The sequence below is a fragment of the Anomaloglossus baeobatrachus genome, chromosome 6 (assembly GCF_048569485.1).
Source record: "Anomaloglossus baeobatrachus isolate aAnoBae1 chromosome 6, aAnoBae1.hap1, whole genome shotgun sequence".
Classification (NCBI taxonomy): Eukaryota; Metazoa; Chordata; class Amphibia; order Anura; family Aromobatidae; genus Anomaloglossus; species Anomaloglossus baeobatrachus.
This window is the reverse complement of record NC_134358.1, coordinates 434,880,768-434,899,931: the sequence shown is the minus strand read 5'-3', so window position 1 is coordinate 434,899,931 and position 19,164 is coordinate 434,880,768. Positions and strand designations below refer to the sequence as shown.

The following is a 19,164-nucleotide window of genomic DNA, read 5'->3' as shown; positions in this document are numbered from 1 at the left end:
CTCTGGCCCCGCCCCCCGCACGCATTCCCCGAACCGACCGACACGGAGCCACAACTCCCAGGTGAGTACTGTACCCCCGGGAGCCCACATCAGCGTACGCCGCCAACCCAGCCGACACATACCCTCGCATTGCTGGGTTGCCGCCGTATGCTGGTGTGGGCTCCCGTGCGAGCGGGGGACGGGATACGCTGGTAACCATGGTAGCATAGTTACCAGCTCATCAAGGTCCTGCAGCGGCGGAACATACACACACGCACGCACACACACACACATCAGATCACACTCACTCTCACACACACCTCACACACACATCACATCGCATCCACACACTCACAACATCCTGGGATATCGCTTGCTTCTCGGCGGCGATACTGTGCAGTGAACTTCCAGGACCTGCCGGAGGATCACATGGTCAGAAGCATGTGGTATCTCCGGATGTTGTGAGTGTGAGCGCGTATGTGCAATATCGTCAAAGTGTGTGTGCGTGAGTGTATGCGATCGGGTGTGTGTGAGTGTATGCGATCGGGTGTGTGTGAGTGTATGCGATCGTGTGTGTGTGTGTGTGTATGCGATCGGATCTGTGTCGGCAGAGGAGCACGGCGTGCTGGAGGAGGCTGGGAGGAGAGAGGCTGATCCTGGGGAAGGCTGGGAGGGGGAGGCTGAGAGAAGAGAGGCTGATGCTGGGGGAGGCTGAGGCTGGGGTAGGCTGGGAGGAGAGAGGCTGATGCTGGGGACAGAAAAGGCTGATGCTGGGAGGAGAGAGGCTGATGCTGGGAGGAGAGAGGCTGATGCTGGGAGGAGAGAGGCTGATCCTGGGGAAGGCTGGGAGGGGGAGGCTGAGAGAAGAGAGGCTGATGCTGGGAGGAGAGAGGCTGATCCTGGGGAAGGCTGGGAGGGGGAGGCTGAGAGAAGAGAGGCTGATGCTGGGGGAGGCTGAGGCTGGGGTAGGCTGGGAGGAGAGAGGCTGATGCTAGGGACAGAAAAGGCTGATGCTGGGAGGAGAGAGGCTGATGCTGGGAGGAGAGAGGCTGATGCTGGGAGGAGAGAGGCTGATGCTGCGGGCAGAGAGGCTGATGCTGCGGGCAGAGAGGCTGATGCTGCGGGCAGAGAGGCTGATGCTGGTGCAGCATGGGGGATGGAGCACGATGGGGGGTGCGCAGCATGGGGGATGGAGCACGATGGGGAGTGCGCAGCATGGGGGATGGAGCATGTTTAGGAGTGCACAGCATGGCGGATGGACCACGTTTGGGAGTGCACAGCATGGCGGATGGACCACGTTTGGGAGTGCGCAGCATGGGGGATGGAGCACGTTTGGGAGTGCGCAGCATGGGGATGGAGCATGTTTGGGAGTGCGCAGCATGGCGGATGGAGCACGTTTGGGAGTGCGCAGCATGGCGGATGGAGCACGTTTGGGAGTGTGCAGCATGGCGGATGGAGCACGTTTGGGAGTGCGCAGCATGGCGGATGGTACACGATGGGGAGTGCGCAGTATGGCGGATGGAGCACGTTTAGGAGTGCGCAGCATGGCGGATGGACCACGTTTGGGAGTGCGCAGCATAGCGGATGGACCACGTTTGGGAGTGCGCAGCATGGCAGATGGACCACGTTTGGGAGTGCGCAGCATGGGGATGGAGCATGTTTGGGAGTGCGCAGCATGGCGGATGGAGCACGTTTGGGAGTGCGCAGCATGGCGGATGGAGCACGTTTGGGAGTGTGCAGCATGGCGGATGGAGCACGTTTGGGAGTGCGCAGCATGGCGGATGGTACACGATGGGGAGTGCGCGGTATGGCGGATGGAGCACGTTTAGGAGTGCGCAGTATGGCGGATGGAGCACGTTGGGGAGTGCGCAGCATGGCGGATGGAGCACGTTTGGGAGTGCGCAGCATGGCGGATGGACCACGTTTGGGAGTGCGCAGCATGGCGGATGGAGCACGTTTGGGAGTGCGCACCATGGCGGATGGAGCACGTTTGGGAGTGCGCAGCATGGCGGATGGAGCACGTTTGGGAGTGCACAGCATGGCGGATGGAGCACGTTTGGGAGTGCGCAGCATGGCGAATGGAGCACGATGGGGGGTGCGCAGCATGGCGGATGGAGCACGTTTGGGAGTGCGCAGCATGGCGGATGGAACACGTTTGGGAGTGCGCAGCATGGCGGATGGACCACGTTTGGGAGTGCGCAGCATGGGGGATGCAGCACGATGGGGAGTGCGCAGTATGGCGGATGGCGCACGTTTGGGAGTGCGCAGCATGGCGGATGGAGCACGTTTGGGAGTGCGCAGCATGGCGGATGGAGCACGTTTGGGAGTGCGCAGCATGGCGGATGGAGCACGATGGGGAGTGCGCAGCATGGGGGATGGAGCACGATGGGGGGTGCGCAGCATGGGGGATGGAGCACGATGGGAGGTGCACACCTCCCCCCAACACCCACACACACGCGCACTGCACAACACACACACACACTGGGAACCACAAACACCGCCCTACACAGACACTCACACACACAGACAACGCTGCACACACCCAACACACAAACACCGCGGCATACATAAATATACGCACATACCGCGCAACACACACATTGCACAAAACATACCTCCCCCCAAAACACACCACACACACAAACCGCGCAACACACACACACACACACAACGCTACAGACACACAGCGCTCCACAAACAACGCAACACACGCAACACACATACAACACCGCTCTCACCCCCCGCCACACCCAGACAACACCCAGAACATGTACAGCGCCCTACACAAACACTTGGTAAGTACACACAACAACATCTATATATATATAACAAAAATCATACATGAACTACACAATACGTAAATTCTAGAATACCCGATGCGTAGAATCGGGCCACCTTCTAGTTACTTATATAAAACTGTACCCTATGGAGGAGCCAGAGGTATCTATGGCTGTGGTTGTGCATACTTTCAGGTTCTAAATACATACGTGTAAATATGGCCTTAGAAAACTTTCTAATTGTTTCATCAGCAGGAAAGGCTGTGACAACCCTTTATTATACTCGTCTACAACATGCAAGGACACACAGAGTATCCAAAAATCCACAGAAAGGAGCGCAAAGACCATGCCGGAAAGGATTTATTGACAGTCTTAAAGTCTTCCGATACACTTTACATAGCAGTCAATCATTCAGCCAATCATTTGGCTGGCAACTATTGCTCCTGTCTCTCCCACACAGCAACTTGTTCGTCTGAGTGCTACTGTGTTCTGTATGTGAGAGCCGCTGCCAGACATCGGACATGCCAGATCCTTATCTCCCCCGATAGATTATGTTGGTGGCCCCATATATATTAGACTGTATAGTGAACCCATCGATATTGGCAGCTTCAACTGATATCAGACTAATATGTCTTTAGTCATAACCACAATAAGCCCATAAAGTATGATCAAAAGACAACATGGAACAATATAGATTATTCACTAACCAAAATATTTAGATATTTTCCTTTTTTGTATACAGGTCAAAAAATGTTCAACATCTTTAAAGAGTAACCAATTTTACATTCAGAAAAAGAGAGACATTATAGAAATTTGAGTTGGTGTAGTTGGGGTGCCAAGACACCCTCCAATCATGAAGACATAAGGATAAAAATGCTCAGCTGATCACTGCTCTCCTCTGAAACTAAAGACAGATAGACAGACTTGTAGACGTTTTATAAAGTCACCCTCAGGCTCTGAAGAGAGCCCTGCTTAGCTAAGCATTCCTGAAATTCTGTTGTAGCAATCAATGGGGTCTCACTGATCAACACTACTGAATGCTTTTCAGCTATGTGTACTGAAATAATTATCTATATATTTTAAAAATCTCAATCATCTAACAAATATCTCAGAAATATTGAGAACAGGTAAAAAATCCATTTAAGTTCCTACATGGCTCTACATCATGTCTTTTTTATTTTATTTTCTAATATGTTATGCATTTTGCTTTGCTTTTGCCTTTAGATACATGTAAACCAGATGTATTCTGTGGGGAAAGTAGTTCTACACTGAAAAAGGCACCGATGGATGTAGGTTTTCTCCTAGATAGTTCTTCTAATATGAGAGTTGATGAATATGAAGCATCAAGACGCTTCATCAGTACAGTGATTGATGGACTTGATATTCCGAATACCGGTGCTCGAGTGGCTGTGGTCAGTAGCACACCCCCTGGCTTAACTCCAAACTATGAAGGAAAACCATACCTTGAGTTTGATTTCTCAACATATAGTAACACAGAGTCTATGAAGAGACATCTCAAGGAACACAACCATTACCTGAGAGATCCGCCTGTCTTTGGGGTTTCTTTAAATTGGATGCTTGAAAACATCATGGCTAAAACATCGGACCTAAGGAAAAATAAAGCCATAATCTTGATATTATCTGGAGAGACAAGTGAATGGGATAAACAAACTCTGAGGGAAGCTTCCTTGGAAGCCAAGTGTCAAGGTTTTGCTCTGTTTGTAGTTTTCATTGGTAAAACATACAGTTATACGGAACTGATGGAACTTCCAAGCTCTCCCACAGAACATCACCTGCTCCAGCTTGGTCAAGTTCACAAACCAAATTTTGGATATGCCACCAGATTTACTCGGGCATTTCTGAATTCTGTGAAATGTAAGTACTCCAAATGCACTTGTGGGAATGACCCATTACAAAGGTTTGTTGTTATGAGATATTGCTGGCCAATAATTTTCCTTTCTCATCTGATTCTTCCTGGCCTAAACATTTTAGATAACTTTGATTCTGAATAAAGATGAGCAAACCCGAGGTCTGTACCAAAAACAGCCTTTATAAAATAAACAGAATTCGAATTCAGAGATTGGGTGCTTCATGTATGCAAACCGCTCGTGCGAGCACTGCTGTGCTCCGGTATGCTCAGTGCTCAGCCCCGTGTGAGCCACTTACAGTGTTTGATCGGCTCACACTGGAGGTAACAGCATGAACAGATGTAGTGTGCACCCCCCCAAAAAATGGAAAAACCCTGCCCCTGAAAGTGATCTGTTGATGGCTGACTGCACGTGGGCAAAGACATGAACTGCCCAATTAATGACTTCCATTGGCGTTAAGGTCAAGTCTGGGTCACAAACTAAACTTTTTTAAAAGTTTTGCTGCACCCTCCAAACCGAACCTCTATGGGTCTACTCATCTCTAATTCTGAATGATTTTATTATTAATTGACTATAAATTTAAGCTATATTTTAAAATGGAAAATAGAACATAGTGCAGTGATACTTGAAATTGCTAATAGATGGAGTTTCCTTGTTTAGAGCTTCTACCAGTCAGGATGGAGAACAACTACAAAAATATCTAGAATATCTGTGCATTACATAGACAGGTTCTTCATGTCTGGGGGTCATAGTAGTGAGGGAGACTCTGCACAGCTTATTATTAGGAGACCATTCCAACACAGGAGGAAGAATACAAACAGCAGTTTTTTATTAACAAAAGAAAAACTCTATACATGGAACTGCACAAATTCTACAGAAGAGTCACAATAGTATTAGCTTCCTTGGTGATCTAAGTTTGCTTCAGTAGAAATAGGGGACGTTCGATACTGTGGCTCTGAAATGTGGCCATATTTTAAAAAAAAAACTGAAAAGAAGGAGGGGTGTAAATGAAAATTCTTCCTCTAAAATTTTTAATTATTTTTGTACTCACTCCTGGATATGGTAAAGAAAAAAGAAACATATCAGAAACTACACCAATTCTGGTTTAGGTTTGCAATTTCACTTACCTATCCATGGCACCATAGTTTCTCAAATCTCATTAGTTCAATTAGGATGTGGATACCCTCAAATTAAAGCTCAGTCTGCACTTTACGCCCATATTGATTATATAACTCTATTTTGATTGTGTTTTGGCAAACCGTTAAAATGCCACAACTTAGGTTATTGTCCAAATATGTCTGGACCAGCTGTATGTTTAACTCTAATATGCTGTAAGGTTTAAGAGAAAAACATGGTTTAATAGCGGATTCACAAATGCAACTACTTGGACAAGCGCGTCCCCGGTGGCTTCTCCCCGCCCACTGCCCTGGAGGTACATGTCTCTCCCTATATACACACACACAGGGGGAGAGTAGCTTCCCATGCAGCTGAAATCATACAGCCAACTTCTGATATATCCTGCCCATAGATCAGGTCGTATGTATCAGCTGTTAGCTTCCCAGTAATGGTAACGCAGGAGATCACCGAGCACAGAGTTCAGTTGAGCATTTGCGCTCCTATTAGAATAGGAATGCACTTGATTAACTGTAGCTCCATTCAGTTGAGGCTGTTTAGAGCCCAGATTCTCAGGATTGGTGGGGGGCCTCAGTGGTCGGAAACCCAGCATTTGGAGACTTATCCTCTATTCTGTAGGTAGGGGATAATGTTTAAACTTGAGAACACCTTTAATATATACTTTATTCTATACAATCCTTAAAAGCATATATGTTGGTTTCCTTACAGTATCAATAAACAAATATCCTCCGCCAGAGCTGAAAGCAAGCTGTTCTAAAGGAAGTGGTAGCAGAAAGAAAAGAATGACGTGAGTATTTTCACTGAACAGAAATATAAATGCAACACTTTTGTTTGCTCCCATGTTTCATGAGCTGAATTTAAAGATCTAAGACTAGAGATGACCGGACCCACTGAAGTTTGGATACGTCGGGTTCAGCCGCACTTTAGAAAAGTTCAGTTCTGGACCTGGACTTGACCCGAACCTCATTGTAAGTCACTGATTGGGCAGAATCAGCCCGCCATAAACAGAACAGAGCACTTCCAGAGGAGGGAAGGAAAGTTTTTTTCATTTTTCTTTTTTTGTACACACTATATGTGTTTTTCACCCCAGTGCGAGCCATTCAAGCACTGCAAGCGGCTTGCACTGGGCTGAGTGTACCTGAACACAGTGATGTTTGTTTGAGTGGTTACTATACGTAAAGCACTCAAACTCCGAACTAGAAGACGGATTTTTTTAAAAAGTCTGTGTTCAGTATGAAAACCGAAACTTACTGTGCGGGTCCACTCATCTCTTTCTATGACTTCTGTGTACACAAAAGGATTTTTTCTCTCAAATATTGTTCACAAATTTGTCTATATCTGTGTTAGTGAGCACTTCTCCTTTGCAGAGATAATTCATCCACCTCACAGGTGTGGCATATCAAGATGCTGATTAGATAGAATGATTATTGCACAGGTGTGTCTCAGCTTTTCCAGAAACAAGAAAGTAAATGGGGCATCAAAGCGGTTGTTTCATGTTTGTGCTTTAAGAGTGCACTGCTTTTCTGCCTATCAGCTTCCTTGTTACCTGGGGCAAATGAAGACAATATGGGCTGGAGGATGGCTGATCTACCAGCCCAAAATGAGCACTCACCAATGCTGCTAAGAAGGGTACATTTGTTTCTACAGCATCAGAAAATAGAAAGGGCCGTGTAGCTGGAGCTACAAAGGCAGTTTCAGAGCAGCATTATCAAGCTGTATAGAAAACAAGACTGAACTTATTGCCTGTAGAGATGGCCAGTAACCTTGGCAACAAGCTGTAAATCATAGAACTAAAAAATCCCTCCATTTCTGAGATGATATTTAACAAGAAGTCAATTGCAAAGTTGTTGTCTTTACAAGCATTTTGCAATTTTAACCATTCACGAACATGAGACAACCACTGTAAATATAGTTTAAATTAGGTACTGGGGGTGTAATAAACTTACCTTTCCCAGCTGCAGTGCAGGCCTTCCATTCCTAGGACTGTCATTGATCCTTCTGCTTGCCCCTATAAAGTATCTTGTGCCTGCAACTACAAGTTAACTGTAATAAATAGAGAGTGCTATAGGGCTTTACCAGGTTAAGAAGTGAGATATGTAAGTGACACACACTCCCCTGGCAGAACTCTGGAAGGCACAACTCCTATGTATGCAAAAGATATAGTGGCGGTTGCAGCAGCTCCATGTGGAAAGGCCCTGTTACACGCAACGACATCACTAACGAGATGTCACTGGGGTCACAGAATTCATGACGCACATCAGGTCTCGTTTGCGACGTCGTTGCGTGTGACACTTACAAGCGACCGCTAACGATCCCAAATACACGTCGTTCATTTTCAAAATATCGTTGCTCGTTTGGGATGCAGGTTGTTTGTCGTTCCTGAGGCAGCACACATCGCTTTGTGTGACACCCCGGGAACGACGAACAACAGTGTTCCTGCATTCTCCGGCAACGAGGTGGGAGTGACGTTCATGCGGCTGCTCTCCGCCGCTCCGCTTCTATTTGTGGCCTGCTGTGTGACGTCGCTGTGACGCCGCACGAACCGCCACCTTAAAAAAGAGGTTGTTTGCCGGCCACAGCGAGGTCATTAGCAAGGTAAGTTCGTGTGATGCATACCTGTGATATTGTTCGCCACGGGCAGCGATTTGCCCGTGATGCACAAACGACGGGGGCGGGTGCGATTGCTAGCAACATCGCTAGCGATGTCGCAGCATGTAAAGCGGCCTTTAGGTGCTGTAGAGAGAGCTAGATGTAATGTCGCGCTACCACCAATGTGAAGACTTGTTGATTAATAATAATATATTTATTTTGTAGGTCGACGCGTTTCTGGGATCAAAGTCCCCTTCCTCAGGACCATAAGAATCAAGAATAAGACTCATCGTCGACCTACAAATAAATATATTATTATTAATCAACAATTCTTCGCATTGGTGGTAGCGCAGCATTACATCCAGCTCTCTCTACCGCAACTACAGGTTAAGAAGGGGATGAAAAAAGAAAATTCAGAAATGAAAAATTTCCCCATTAGTAGTAGTTATACATGTCTTTGATAAACCTACAGTCATGGTGAAAAGTGTTGGCACACTTGAAATTGAGTGTGCAAGCAAATATTAACTTGAGAGTACCAAAAAGTTTGTCTGGCCAACTTTTTGAGTTTGAGTTTTAAGTTATAACCAATTTGCCTTTATTTTTCCTCAGTTTTTTATGTATATAATAATTAACAAAACATGTACAGTGGAACTTTGGATTACAAGCATAATCGGTTCCGGGAGTGTGGTCTTAAACCAAGTTACTCTTATATCAAAGCAAATTTTCCCATAGGAAATAATTTAAACATAGACAATTCGTTCCACAGGCCAAAAATATTTATTGTATTTATACAAACTTATTACAGTAATACAAAATAATGTAAGATATTCATATAAAATTATTACAGTACACTAATACAACACTGTACAGTACAAAACATATAAAGCAAATTAAACTGCACGTTAGCTTACAATAAAATTGTTGGTGTGTGGGAGGTAGAGTATAAGCAATGTGCTGTACTGGTTAGCAGAAAGAAGGCACAATACTATATCCACAAATGAAAATTGATAGACATGCTATATAGTATACACAATACAATGGTATACTGTATACAGTATACAGCACATATGTGCAGAAAGTTTCCCCCAGAGCGGGTCAGAGGACGGAAGTGTGCACGGTGAGTATTTGCTCTTCTTGCAAAGCATTGCTCTTAAACCAAGTTACAAAATTTTAAAATGCTTTGCTTGTCTTGCAAAATACTCTTAAACCAAGTTACTCTAAACCAAAGTTCCACTGTAATTGCAATCATTTTCTCTAAGACATACCTCATTTCCTGGAAGAATTTCAATGGTGCACACTATTTCATCCTTAACTACTGAAAGCTCGTTCTATCAGTCAGCGTAGGGGGTAACAGACATATTTACAGTTTGCCAAAGGGCAATTAGATCCATAAACTAAAGACTAATCAAATAATATATAACTTTTATTTAAATTATTAAGATAAAGGGACAGACAACATTAAAAACGCTGAGCGCTCTGATCTACCTTAATTTGCATGAGCAGTCATTTAAACCATAAGGTATACCCTATTTAGACTCACTAGTCCTATCTTTATGGCTAGCTCAAATGATGTTGTCATAATAGATGACCACAGCATTCGCTATTTAAAAGACAATCAGTAGTCTCCCCAACATGTTTCACCACACTGGCGCCATGAGGGGACTGAGGCTAATACTGAATTTTCTATGTCCGTTCATTCTGAATTCCTTGAAAATGTATGGCAAATGCAGTCACATTCGAAAACACAGTTTTTACCTTTTTCCTTTTAAAACATTATCTGATTTACAGGTAACAGAGGAAAAGGCGGAATATCAAGAATTGTTACCGGACAACACTCTGCAATAACTTAGGAGGAAGAGGTCTTCTCCGCCACCAGTGTTGACTAATTACCACTTTAGGGAAAACATCACAAAGACTACCACTGTCATCAAGAGACTGTAAAATGCTTAGAAATTCCAGAATTCCAAATTGTTCTTCAATGGTCCCAAATGTAACATATAGGTATTAAAAAAAAATATTAATTAATGCAAGAATGCAATTGTACCTGTGTGTTAAAAACCATCACCTGTTTCAGATTTAGTTCTTCACATCAGTTTTTATTTCAAATTTCAATTGCTATCGTTTCTTTACAGCAAACGTTTAACAATTCATTGTGTTTTTTAACAAAAATGTTTTCATTAGTTTTCCATTTTGACAATACACATCATTTTTAATAAATAGGAGACCTTTGTATATACCAACTTTCTCTCTCTTGTCTTGTCCAATCTAACCCATTAACTACTAAAATAATTGAATCATTAAAGCAACAGATCAAAACTTATGAAATGAAACTTACTAAATTAAATATTGATTAAACCTTTAATTTATTAATTATTCTCTAAGTGTGAAGAAATTATATATTTCTCTGATATACTCCCCAACCGCATTTTGATTCCTTCTCTCCTAAATACTATGCTCCAGTGCTGCTTCAATTGAATTGCTGCTCAATAAAGAACAGACATAGTATGGGACTTTCCCTGTCTGAGTCTCTCTGCTACCCACCCCTCAAGTTAATAAAAAATAATGGGATACCAGTGCACTGATGGTTTAAATATAGAGTATGGAAATTGTTGAGCATTCTAGCAACAGTTGATAAGAGCTTCTAAAAGAGCATGAAATAGCATATTGGCATGGTGTTCAGGAGAGAAAAGAGCAAAATAAGAAAGAAAATAAAATGATATAAAAGACACAAGCACTTCAATAAAAAACAGAAATACTGGAATTGAGTGTATGATAGGAATCCATGCTCTACCAGGTGGTAGCAGGCAATAAGAGTGTATCTGTTCACTCAAAAATGTGATATCAAAAGTATAAAAGTTTACACTGACTCAGTATCCTCCACCACTCAGTATCCTCCACCAAATTTCACAGTGAGTGCAAGTCACTGTTGCTTGTACACCTCTCCAGGTCTCCATCTAACCATTAGACGACCAGGTGTTGGGCAAAGCTGAAAATTAGACTCATCAGAGAAGATTAAATTATTCTAGAAATTCGGTAGATTAAACTTTGCGAAGGACGTATGAATCAAGCCGCATACAAGGTTATCCTGGAAAAACAGTTGCTTCTTCTGCTCAGGAAATGTTCCCCAACTTTGAGGACTGGTTTTTCCAGCAGGATAATGCACCATGCCACACAACTAGGTCAATCAATGTGCGGATGAAGGACCACCACATCAAAACCCTGTCATGGCCAGCCTAATCTCCAGACCTGAACCCCATTGAAATCCTCTGGAATGTAATCAAGAGGAAGATGGATAGTCACAAGCCATCAAGCAAAGAACTGCTTAAATTTTTGTGCCAGGAGTGGCATAAGGTCACCCAAAAGCTTTGTAAAAGACAGGTGGAAAGCATGCCAAGACGCATGAAAGCTGTGATTAAAAATTATGGTTATTCCACAAAATATTGATTTCTGTACTTTTCCAGAGTTAAAAAATACAAAATTTTTCGCTTGGAAATTTGGAGACATGTTGTCAGTAGTTTATAGAATAAAGGAATAATTTACATTTCACTCAAAAATATACCTATAAAGAGAAAAATGAAAAAAACTGACAATTTTGCAGTGGTCACTTAATTTTTGCTATATATATACACATTATATATATATATATATATATATATATATATATATACATATATATACACAGTATATGCACACTACAGTTCAAAAGTTTAGGGACACCCGGCAATTTTGTCTTTTCCATGAAAAGTCATACTTGTATTTATCACATGAGTTGCACAATGAATAAGAAAATATAGTCCAGACACTGACGAGCTTAAAAATAATGATTTTACTTCAAATAATAATTTTCTCCTTCAAACTTTGCTTTCGTCACAGAATGCTCCTTTACAGCAATTCCAGCTTTGCATACCTTTGGCATTCTAGCTGTTAATTTGCTGAGGTAATCTGGAGATATTTCACCCCATGCTTCCAGAAGCCCCTCCCACAAGATGGATTGGCTTGATGGATACTTTTTGCGTACCATACGGTCAAGCTGCGCTCACAACAGCTCAATAGGGTTGAGATCTGGTGACTGGGCTGTCCACTCCATTACAGATAGATCGCTAGACATTGATTTTAATAATCAGGCGAAGATTCTTAGAGAGAGATTTTTGGAGAAGAAATATCCGCTAACGTTAGTTAAGAAGGCATATCAAGAAGCTAGAGGCCAGGGGCGGAATTTGAGCCTTGATGTTGACAATGGATCTGGTAGAGTGGTACCCACCCCCACCAATGGGAGTTTTTCATCCAATTTTTTAACCACTTTTAGCTGTGATGGAGAGGTCATTAAGGGGATTTTAAGAAAACACTGGCCAGTTATATGTAATGACCCTTACCTTAAGGGCGTTCTGCCATCCCGACCGGGGGTGACCTTCCGTAGGGCCATGACGATTAAAAACCAGCTGGCTCCTAGCAGGTTAAGGGGTCCCCCTAGTTGTGTAGGGACAAACAAACCCATGGGATCATATAAATGTATGACCAAAAACTGCCTTTGCTGCAGGTCCATCCAGCATGGGCGGGTTAGCTTCGGATGTGATCCTGGGGGTATTGAGTTTAGTATACGAGGACATCTCACGTGTCAATCGGACTATGTCATATATCTGATTGAATGTGACTGTGACAAACGGTACGTGGGGAGGACGATCCAAGCCCTCCACAACCGCATCAATTCTCATAGACATAATATTAAAATAGGGTATATGTTACATGGTTTGTCCCGTCATACCACCATTTTCCATGACAAGAAAATCGCCTTGAAAGTGACCCCTATTGAGCATGTACCTGTGTCAGTTGCAAATAGGATGGAGACCCTAAACAAAAAAGAGACGTACTGGATTTATAAACTTAATACGTTAAAACCCCATGGCCTCAATGAGGTCACAGACCTATTTCACTGATGTATTTTAATATTTGTTTGGTGTATGTTTTATGCTTTCTTAGGCGATTTTATGTTGTTTTTATTGTCATAACTTGTGAAATTCTGTGTATCGGTTTTAGTGGACCACCAGTTTTACTGTTTGTATATGTGTATATTTATGGTTGCTTATGCAAAATTTTTTATATTTATATGTTGGTTAAATACCCTGATTTTTAAGGTTGTACCATATTCTATCTGTTTGTCCCACACGGGGGTTTGTGATTCTCGCCGGTTCACAGGCGATGTGCTCTTAAATCACTATTGTTAGTTTTGTGGTTTCTTTGACCCTAGTATGATCTTAGCGCGATCATGAGTAATCTCATGGTCGGCTCAAAGTCTGAGGTTATACGGGTTCTATAGGTTGTTGCAGGGCGTCTATGAATTAGATTGGCTGAGCATGCGTAATGGTTTTGGTTCCCACGCTCCTGCACTCCCGTGAACTTGTGCCGGCTCATTACCTGTACTTTGCTTCGACGCATGCTCTCTTGCTTTTTTTCCCCACGGTCTTGTCCTGGGTTGAACTGCGGTCTGAGTTCACAGATCAGAAGCGGTTCTTCTGAATCTCTTTAGTTCTTTCGTTAGGCACACTGCACTTGCTGTTTCATGGTGGTGGTTGAAAGATGTAAAAGCACAGGTGGCGGCAGGTTATAATGCCGTGGCTTTGAAATGTCTGAAGTGGATTACACATATTAAATCGAGGGTTCTCATCCCTCCCTTGTGAAATCGCTGACTTGTCCGGCGTATAAGACAAGTTTAATATCCATGGGTGTACACGTATTATTTCACATATTGCAGATGAATGGTTTTACACACTTTTCTTTATTTGCCTTTTATTGTGCACATATATATATATTTATTTCTCTTTTACACAATACGGAAAATAATGTGTATCCCTGTATAAGGAAATATATGTTAATACATGTCAAATATGGATGAATCTTTATTTTTATTTTTATTTGTTGTGGTTTTTTTTTTTTTTTTTTTTTTTTTTTTTTTTTTTTTTTTTTTTTTTTTTTATGTTAAGTGGTTGTTTGACGTCATTCCATGCAACGTGGCAGTCCTTCCCGCTCGTTTTTTTCTTTAGGGGATGTGCCTGTGATGTCAATGTGTCTATATATTGTATACATTGTCTGTACTAGACAGATTGGATGTTATCTGTTTCTTTGGTGGTCCTGATGAAGGGGGCAGATGCCCCAGAAACGCGTTGACCTGGAAAACAATAAAGTAACACTGGTCTGAACATCATCTGAAGTGATCTATTGGCGCGGCATTAAAACACCACTCTCTTGTGCTCTCTGTTACACTCCATTACAGATAGAATACCAGCTGCCTGCTTCTTCCCTAAATAGTTCATGCATAATTTGGAGGTGTGCTTTTGGTCATTGTCCTGTTGTAGGATGAAATTGGCTCCAATCAAGCACTGTCCACAGGGTATGGCATGGCATTGCAAAATGGAGTGATAGCCTTCCTTATTCAAAATCCCTTTTACATTGTACAAATCTCCACTTTACCAGCACCAAAGCAACCCCAGACCATCACATGCCATCTGTCAAGCATGGTGGAGGCAGTCAGGCACTCTTCCAGCATCTTTTCAATAGTTCTGCATCTCACAAATGTTCTTCTGTGTGATCCAAACACCTTGAACTTCGATTTGTCTGTCCATAACACTTTTTTCCAATCTTCCTTTGTCCAAGCTCTGTGATCTTTTGCCATATTAATCTTTTCCTTTTATTAGCTAGTCTCAGATATGGCTTTTTCTTTGCCATTCTGTCAGGAGCCAGCATCCCAGAGTCGTCTCTTGACTGTAGACGTTGACACTTCTCAACTAGCTCAAAGGAAGTCAGTTTTATAGCTTCTCTAATCAGCAAAACTGTTTTCAGCTGTGCTAACATACTTGCCCATGGGTTTTCAAGGGATTTTTAAACATCCATTAACCTTCTAACACAGTTAGCAAACACAATTTACCATTAGAATGCTGGAGTAGTGGTTGTTGGAAATGGACCTCTATATACCTATGTAGATATTGCATTCAAAACCACACGCTTGCAGCTAGAATAGTCACTTACCACATTAACAATGTATAGAGTGCATATATATTTCTTGGGATATAACCACTGAAGCAGTGATACACAGGGGTTGATTACCTGATACATTTACACCAAGTTATCATTTGCAGGTTTTTTTAAGTCATTTTTCTTTTTTGTCTTAAAGTTATTTGCTAATATTTATTGTGCCAAATTCATCATAGTAGCACAAATGGTTCAAAAATTTGCCATAAAAGCAAAAAAAGGGCTTTTTTTCCTCTCATTAACCATTTTCACGACTTTTTAAGTAAAATGTTGCAGTTGTTTTAAAATGTCATCATACATGCGGCTTTTAAAAGATGCATAAAATGTCACCAGGGAGGAAACAGAGTAGGGTTGAGCCAAAGTTTGTGACTTTTTAAAAAAAGACTGATGAATCAGCCTAAAATATCTGAAAAGAAACATAAAAACAGGTAAGCGCTTATAAGGCCCCCTTCACACATAAGTGTTTCTGGTACAATCGACATCCATTTTAACAAGTTCCAGAGAAACATATACAACTATATTGTCACGCTCCCGATGCCTCGGCACCGCTCCTTACCTACTGAGCCGGTCTCACCATCGCACTACCGCTCCTTGCTCACTGAGCCGGTCCCTGCATCGCACCACTGCTCCGTACCCACTGATCCAGTCTCACCTGTATTGCACCGATCCGTGCTCACTGATCCAGTCTCTCCATTGCACCACCGCTCCTTGCTCACTGGTCCAGTCAATGCGTCCACCGGTCACGCCTGCCGCTCCTGCTCTTGCTCCCCTGAGTCCTGTTCCAGGTCTTAGGAGTCTGACTCTGACTGATGCCTCTGTATAGGACCGGGCCGCGCCCACTCTCCTGGTCTTATAGGCCCAGCACTGCTGCAACAGGAAATGACCTGAGGCTGTGCTGGGTATATAAGACTGGCCTTTCCATGTGGGCGGGGCCTGATCATCGCTTGTGTTTCTTTGCTTTGTCTTGTGAGCTAGGTGCTCAGGTCCTTTTGTTCCTGTTTCCTGTATTACTGCCTTAAAGTACGCTGTGACCCTAGTGACCTGGTCCTGTCTTTGCTTCCTGATACCTGCACCTGTTCCTGTACTGTCCTATGGGACTCCATGACCCTGGTGACCTGGTTCTTCCCGTTCCTGCCACGCTAGTGCTCCAGCTACCGTATACCTTGCCCTCCAGGTGGGGTGCTCGGTCCAGTGGATCCACCTCCTGGGCCTACCAGTCCTCCCCGGCCCTCACATATATCCATTATACTATATGCTGTATGCTGCTTACATGTCATGTACAGATTGTGTGTCATTGTAAACCACACGGAAACAAGTGATTTTTTTACCGGCAGCATGGATGACAAGGATCAATACAAGTCTATAGGTTTGTAAAAAACACATACAGCACACGAATGACATCTGTGTGCTGTCTGTGGGACGCATACAGTATAATGTATTCAAGAAATTCTTGATTTTTCAGAACTAAATATGTGCAAAGATATAGACAGATACTAGATATATACATAAGAGACAAATAGTTAGGTAGCTTGTACAGTTTCTATTAACCATTTAAAAAAAAAATATTACAATGAAAAAACAAATGACGCGGGGATTCCCTTATTTTTTTTTTTAAACCAGCAAAAGTAAAGCAGACAGATGTGGGCTGATATTATAGTCTGGGAAAGTTCATAGCTATTGGGCCCTTCACAAACTAAAAATACTAGACTGTAGCCGTCCCAAAAATGCTGCAGCATGAGATGCTCCAATTCTAGCACTTCGCGTCAGCTCTTCTTGATTGCCCTGGTGCATTGGCAATAGGGGTAATGGTTTTTGGGATTGATGTCAGCTGTGTAGTGTCCAAAAACACAGCAAGCATAAGCCCTGGTGTTAGTAATAGAGAGGTATCTAACCTAGTAATAAAAAAAGACACAAAAAATCTTTATTGAAATAAACACTCATTTTCACTTGATAACACCTGTATTTAAAAAAAAAAAAAATACCATGCAGATCCGACATAGTGAATTGTATCCAGATAAAATGTAATGTGCCACATGTTCAATTTTTTCTGCCCACATGTGAAGGGGACCTAAAATAGATTTTAAAACATGCACTAAAAATATTGAATTGGATGAAAACAAGCAAAGATGAATCTGGACCATTGTGTAGAATGCTGAGCATACACTGAGTCATTGTAAACTTCCACAATAACAGAGCAAAAGGATGTGCCTTACAACAAATCATAACTTCCAAAGAAAAGAAGATATTTAATTAAACAAAAAAAAGTAGAGTAACTCTTTGACATTATTTCAGAGGAATCTGTTTGCAAGTTTTTGCTATGTAATCTGAGGACAGCATGAGGTAGGGTTTAAAAAACAAAAATAGTTTTAGCACTGGGAACTGATCATTGCTTGGACTACATTAGCTACCACACTACATGCCTGCTAGTCCAACCATGCCACCTTCTGAGATAAGTAGCTCACTCTGAGTAGACAAGGTACACAAGATCCTGGTGTGGGAGGGGTTAGCTTTCTTAGCACTGCTTCATTCTACAGCTAAGAACTCTGATTGTGTCACAACTGCTGCACCCTGTAAAATAAGTGATACATTGTTGGAATCAGGGTCTCTTTTCCTACATTATACTGCTCTCAGGTATGGAAGAAAAAACCTAATGACAGATTCTCTTTAACATTCTTTGAAATTTATTGGGCAGCAAATAGGAAAACTGACATGTCACAATTTTTTACACATGACAAAGAATTATATTTCAGTAATTTGTTATCTGTGACAAATAGGTACACTAGCCATTAAGACATCAGATCCTTAGAATGGAATTGCAGGTTTCTAAGTAGTTGTAAAATCACTTGTTGCTTAATTGTGTCTTGCCTATTATACTACCAAGTATGACAAAGGGACTTTATTAGACAAAGCATAAGGGTAATACACATAAATGATCCAAAGTTTATTTAGCCAACATGATTATATTTTCTGAAGTTTGATTATGATAGAATTAATAAAACATGCTTTATTCCCTAGTGTGATCCTTTCTCTAGTCATATCAATCCTAAACAAAACCAAATAATCAGCAACAAATACAGCGTGAAGGCAAATTAGCATAGTTCAGTGAAGATGTAGCAGAGGTGAATTTAATTCAAAATTAATAACTCACTAAGTGAAGATGTATCAGGACCAGGACAACTTGTATAAAATGAACAAAATTACAAACTTAGCCCTGTTACAGCTGTACATGCTTATTGTTCAATAAACTATGTTGAATTTATGTATAAATACTTGACGTTAAGTCGTGTGATCTTTGCTGCAGAAACATATTGGTTTATGTTTACAGAATTAGCACTAGGCTGATTAATGATAAGATCTGCTTAGTTATATCTGGGTAAAAAAATATTTTATTCTATATAGTTTGTTTTATAGGCTATAAACATTTTATATTGTTAACATTAGCGTTACTAGTCTATTAACCCCTTAACGACCTTTGACGTACTGGGTACGTCACGGTGACATGGTGCTAAACGACCCATGACGTACCCAGTACGTCATGGCGAAATCGCGGTCCCGGAGCCCCGGGGAGTCCAATTTCTTTGATTAAACGGTAGATTCGGGAAGGAGGGGACCTCTGCCTGACCTCAGGAGGGGTGGTGCCTCCTCCCCGAACCTACAGAGGCTGTGATTGGCTGACAAACGCCGCTCAGCCAATTACAGTCACTGTAATGTTCCAGCCATTGAAAATGGCTGGAACATTTAAATCCAGCCCTGATCAGTGCTGCTGTAGCACTGGCCATTGGCTGAAGCTGGGT

The 19,164-nt window shown here is 42.4% G+C and overlaps 1 protein-coding gene across 1 annotated transcript in view; it reads left to right on the top strand.

Annotated features, from left to right (window-relative positions):
* Positions 1–10,668, top strand: part of LOC142243360 (collagen alpha-6(VI) chain-like) — a 166,189-nt gene extending 155,521 nt beyond the window's left edge. The window contains exons 34-37 of the mRNA XM_075315212.1: positions 3,981–4,631; positions 6,467–6,545; positions 8,573–8,733; positions 10,136–10,668. Coding sequence (XP_075171327.1) covers positions 3,981–4,631; positions 6,467–6,545; positions 8,573–8,630 — 788 coding nt within the window. The 3' untranslated portion in view covers positions 8,631–8,733; positions 10,136–10,668. The remainder of the gene's footprint in view (positions 1–3,980; positions 4,632–6,466; positions 6,546–8,572; positions 8,734–10,135) is intronic.
* Positions 10,669–19,164: the final 8,496 nt, after the last annotated feature.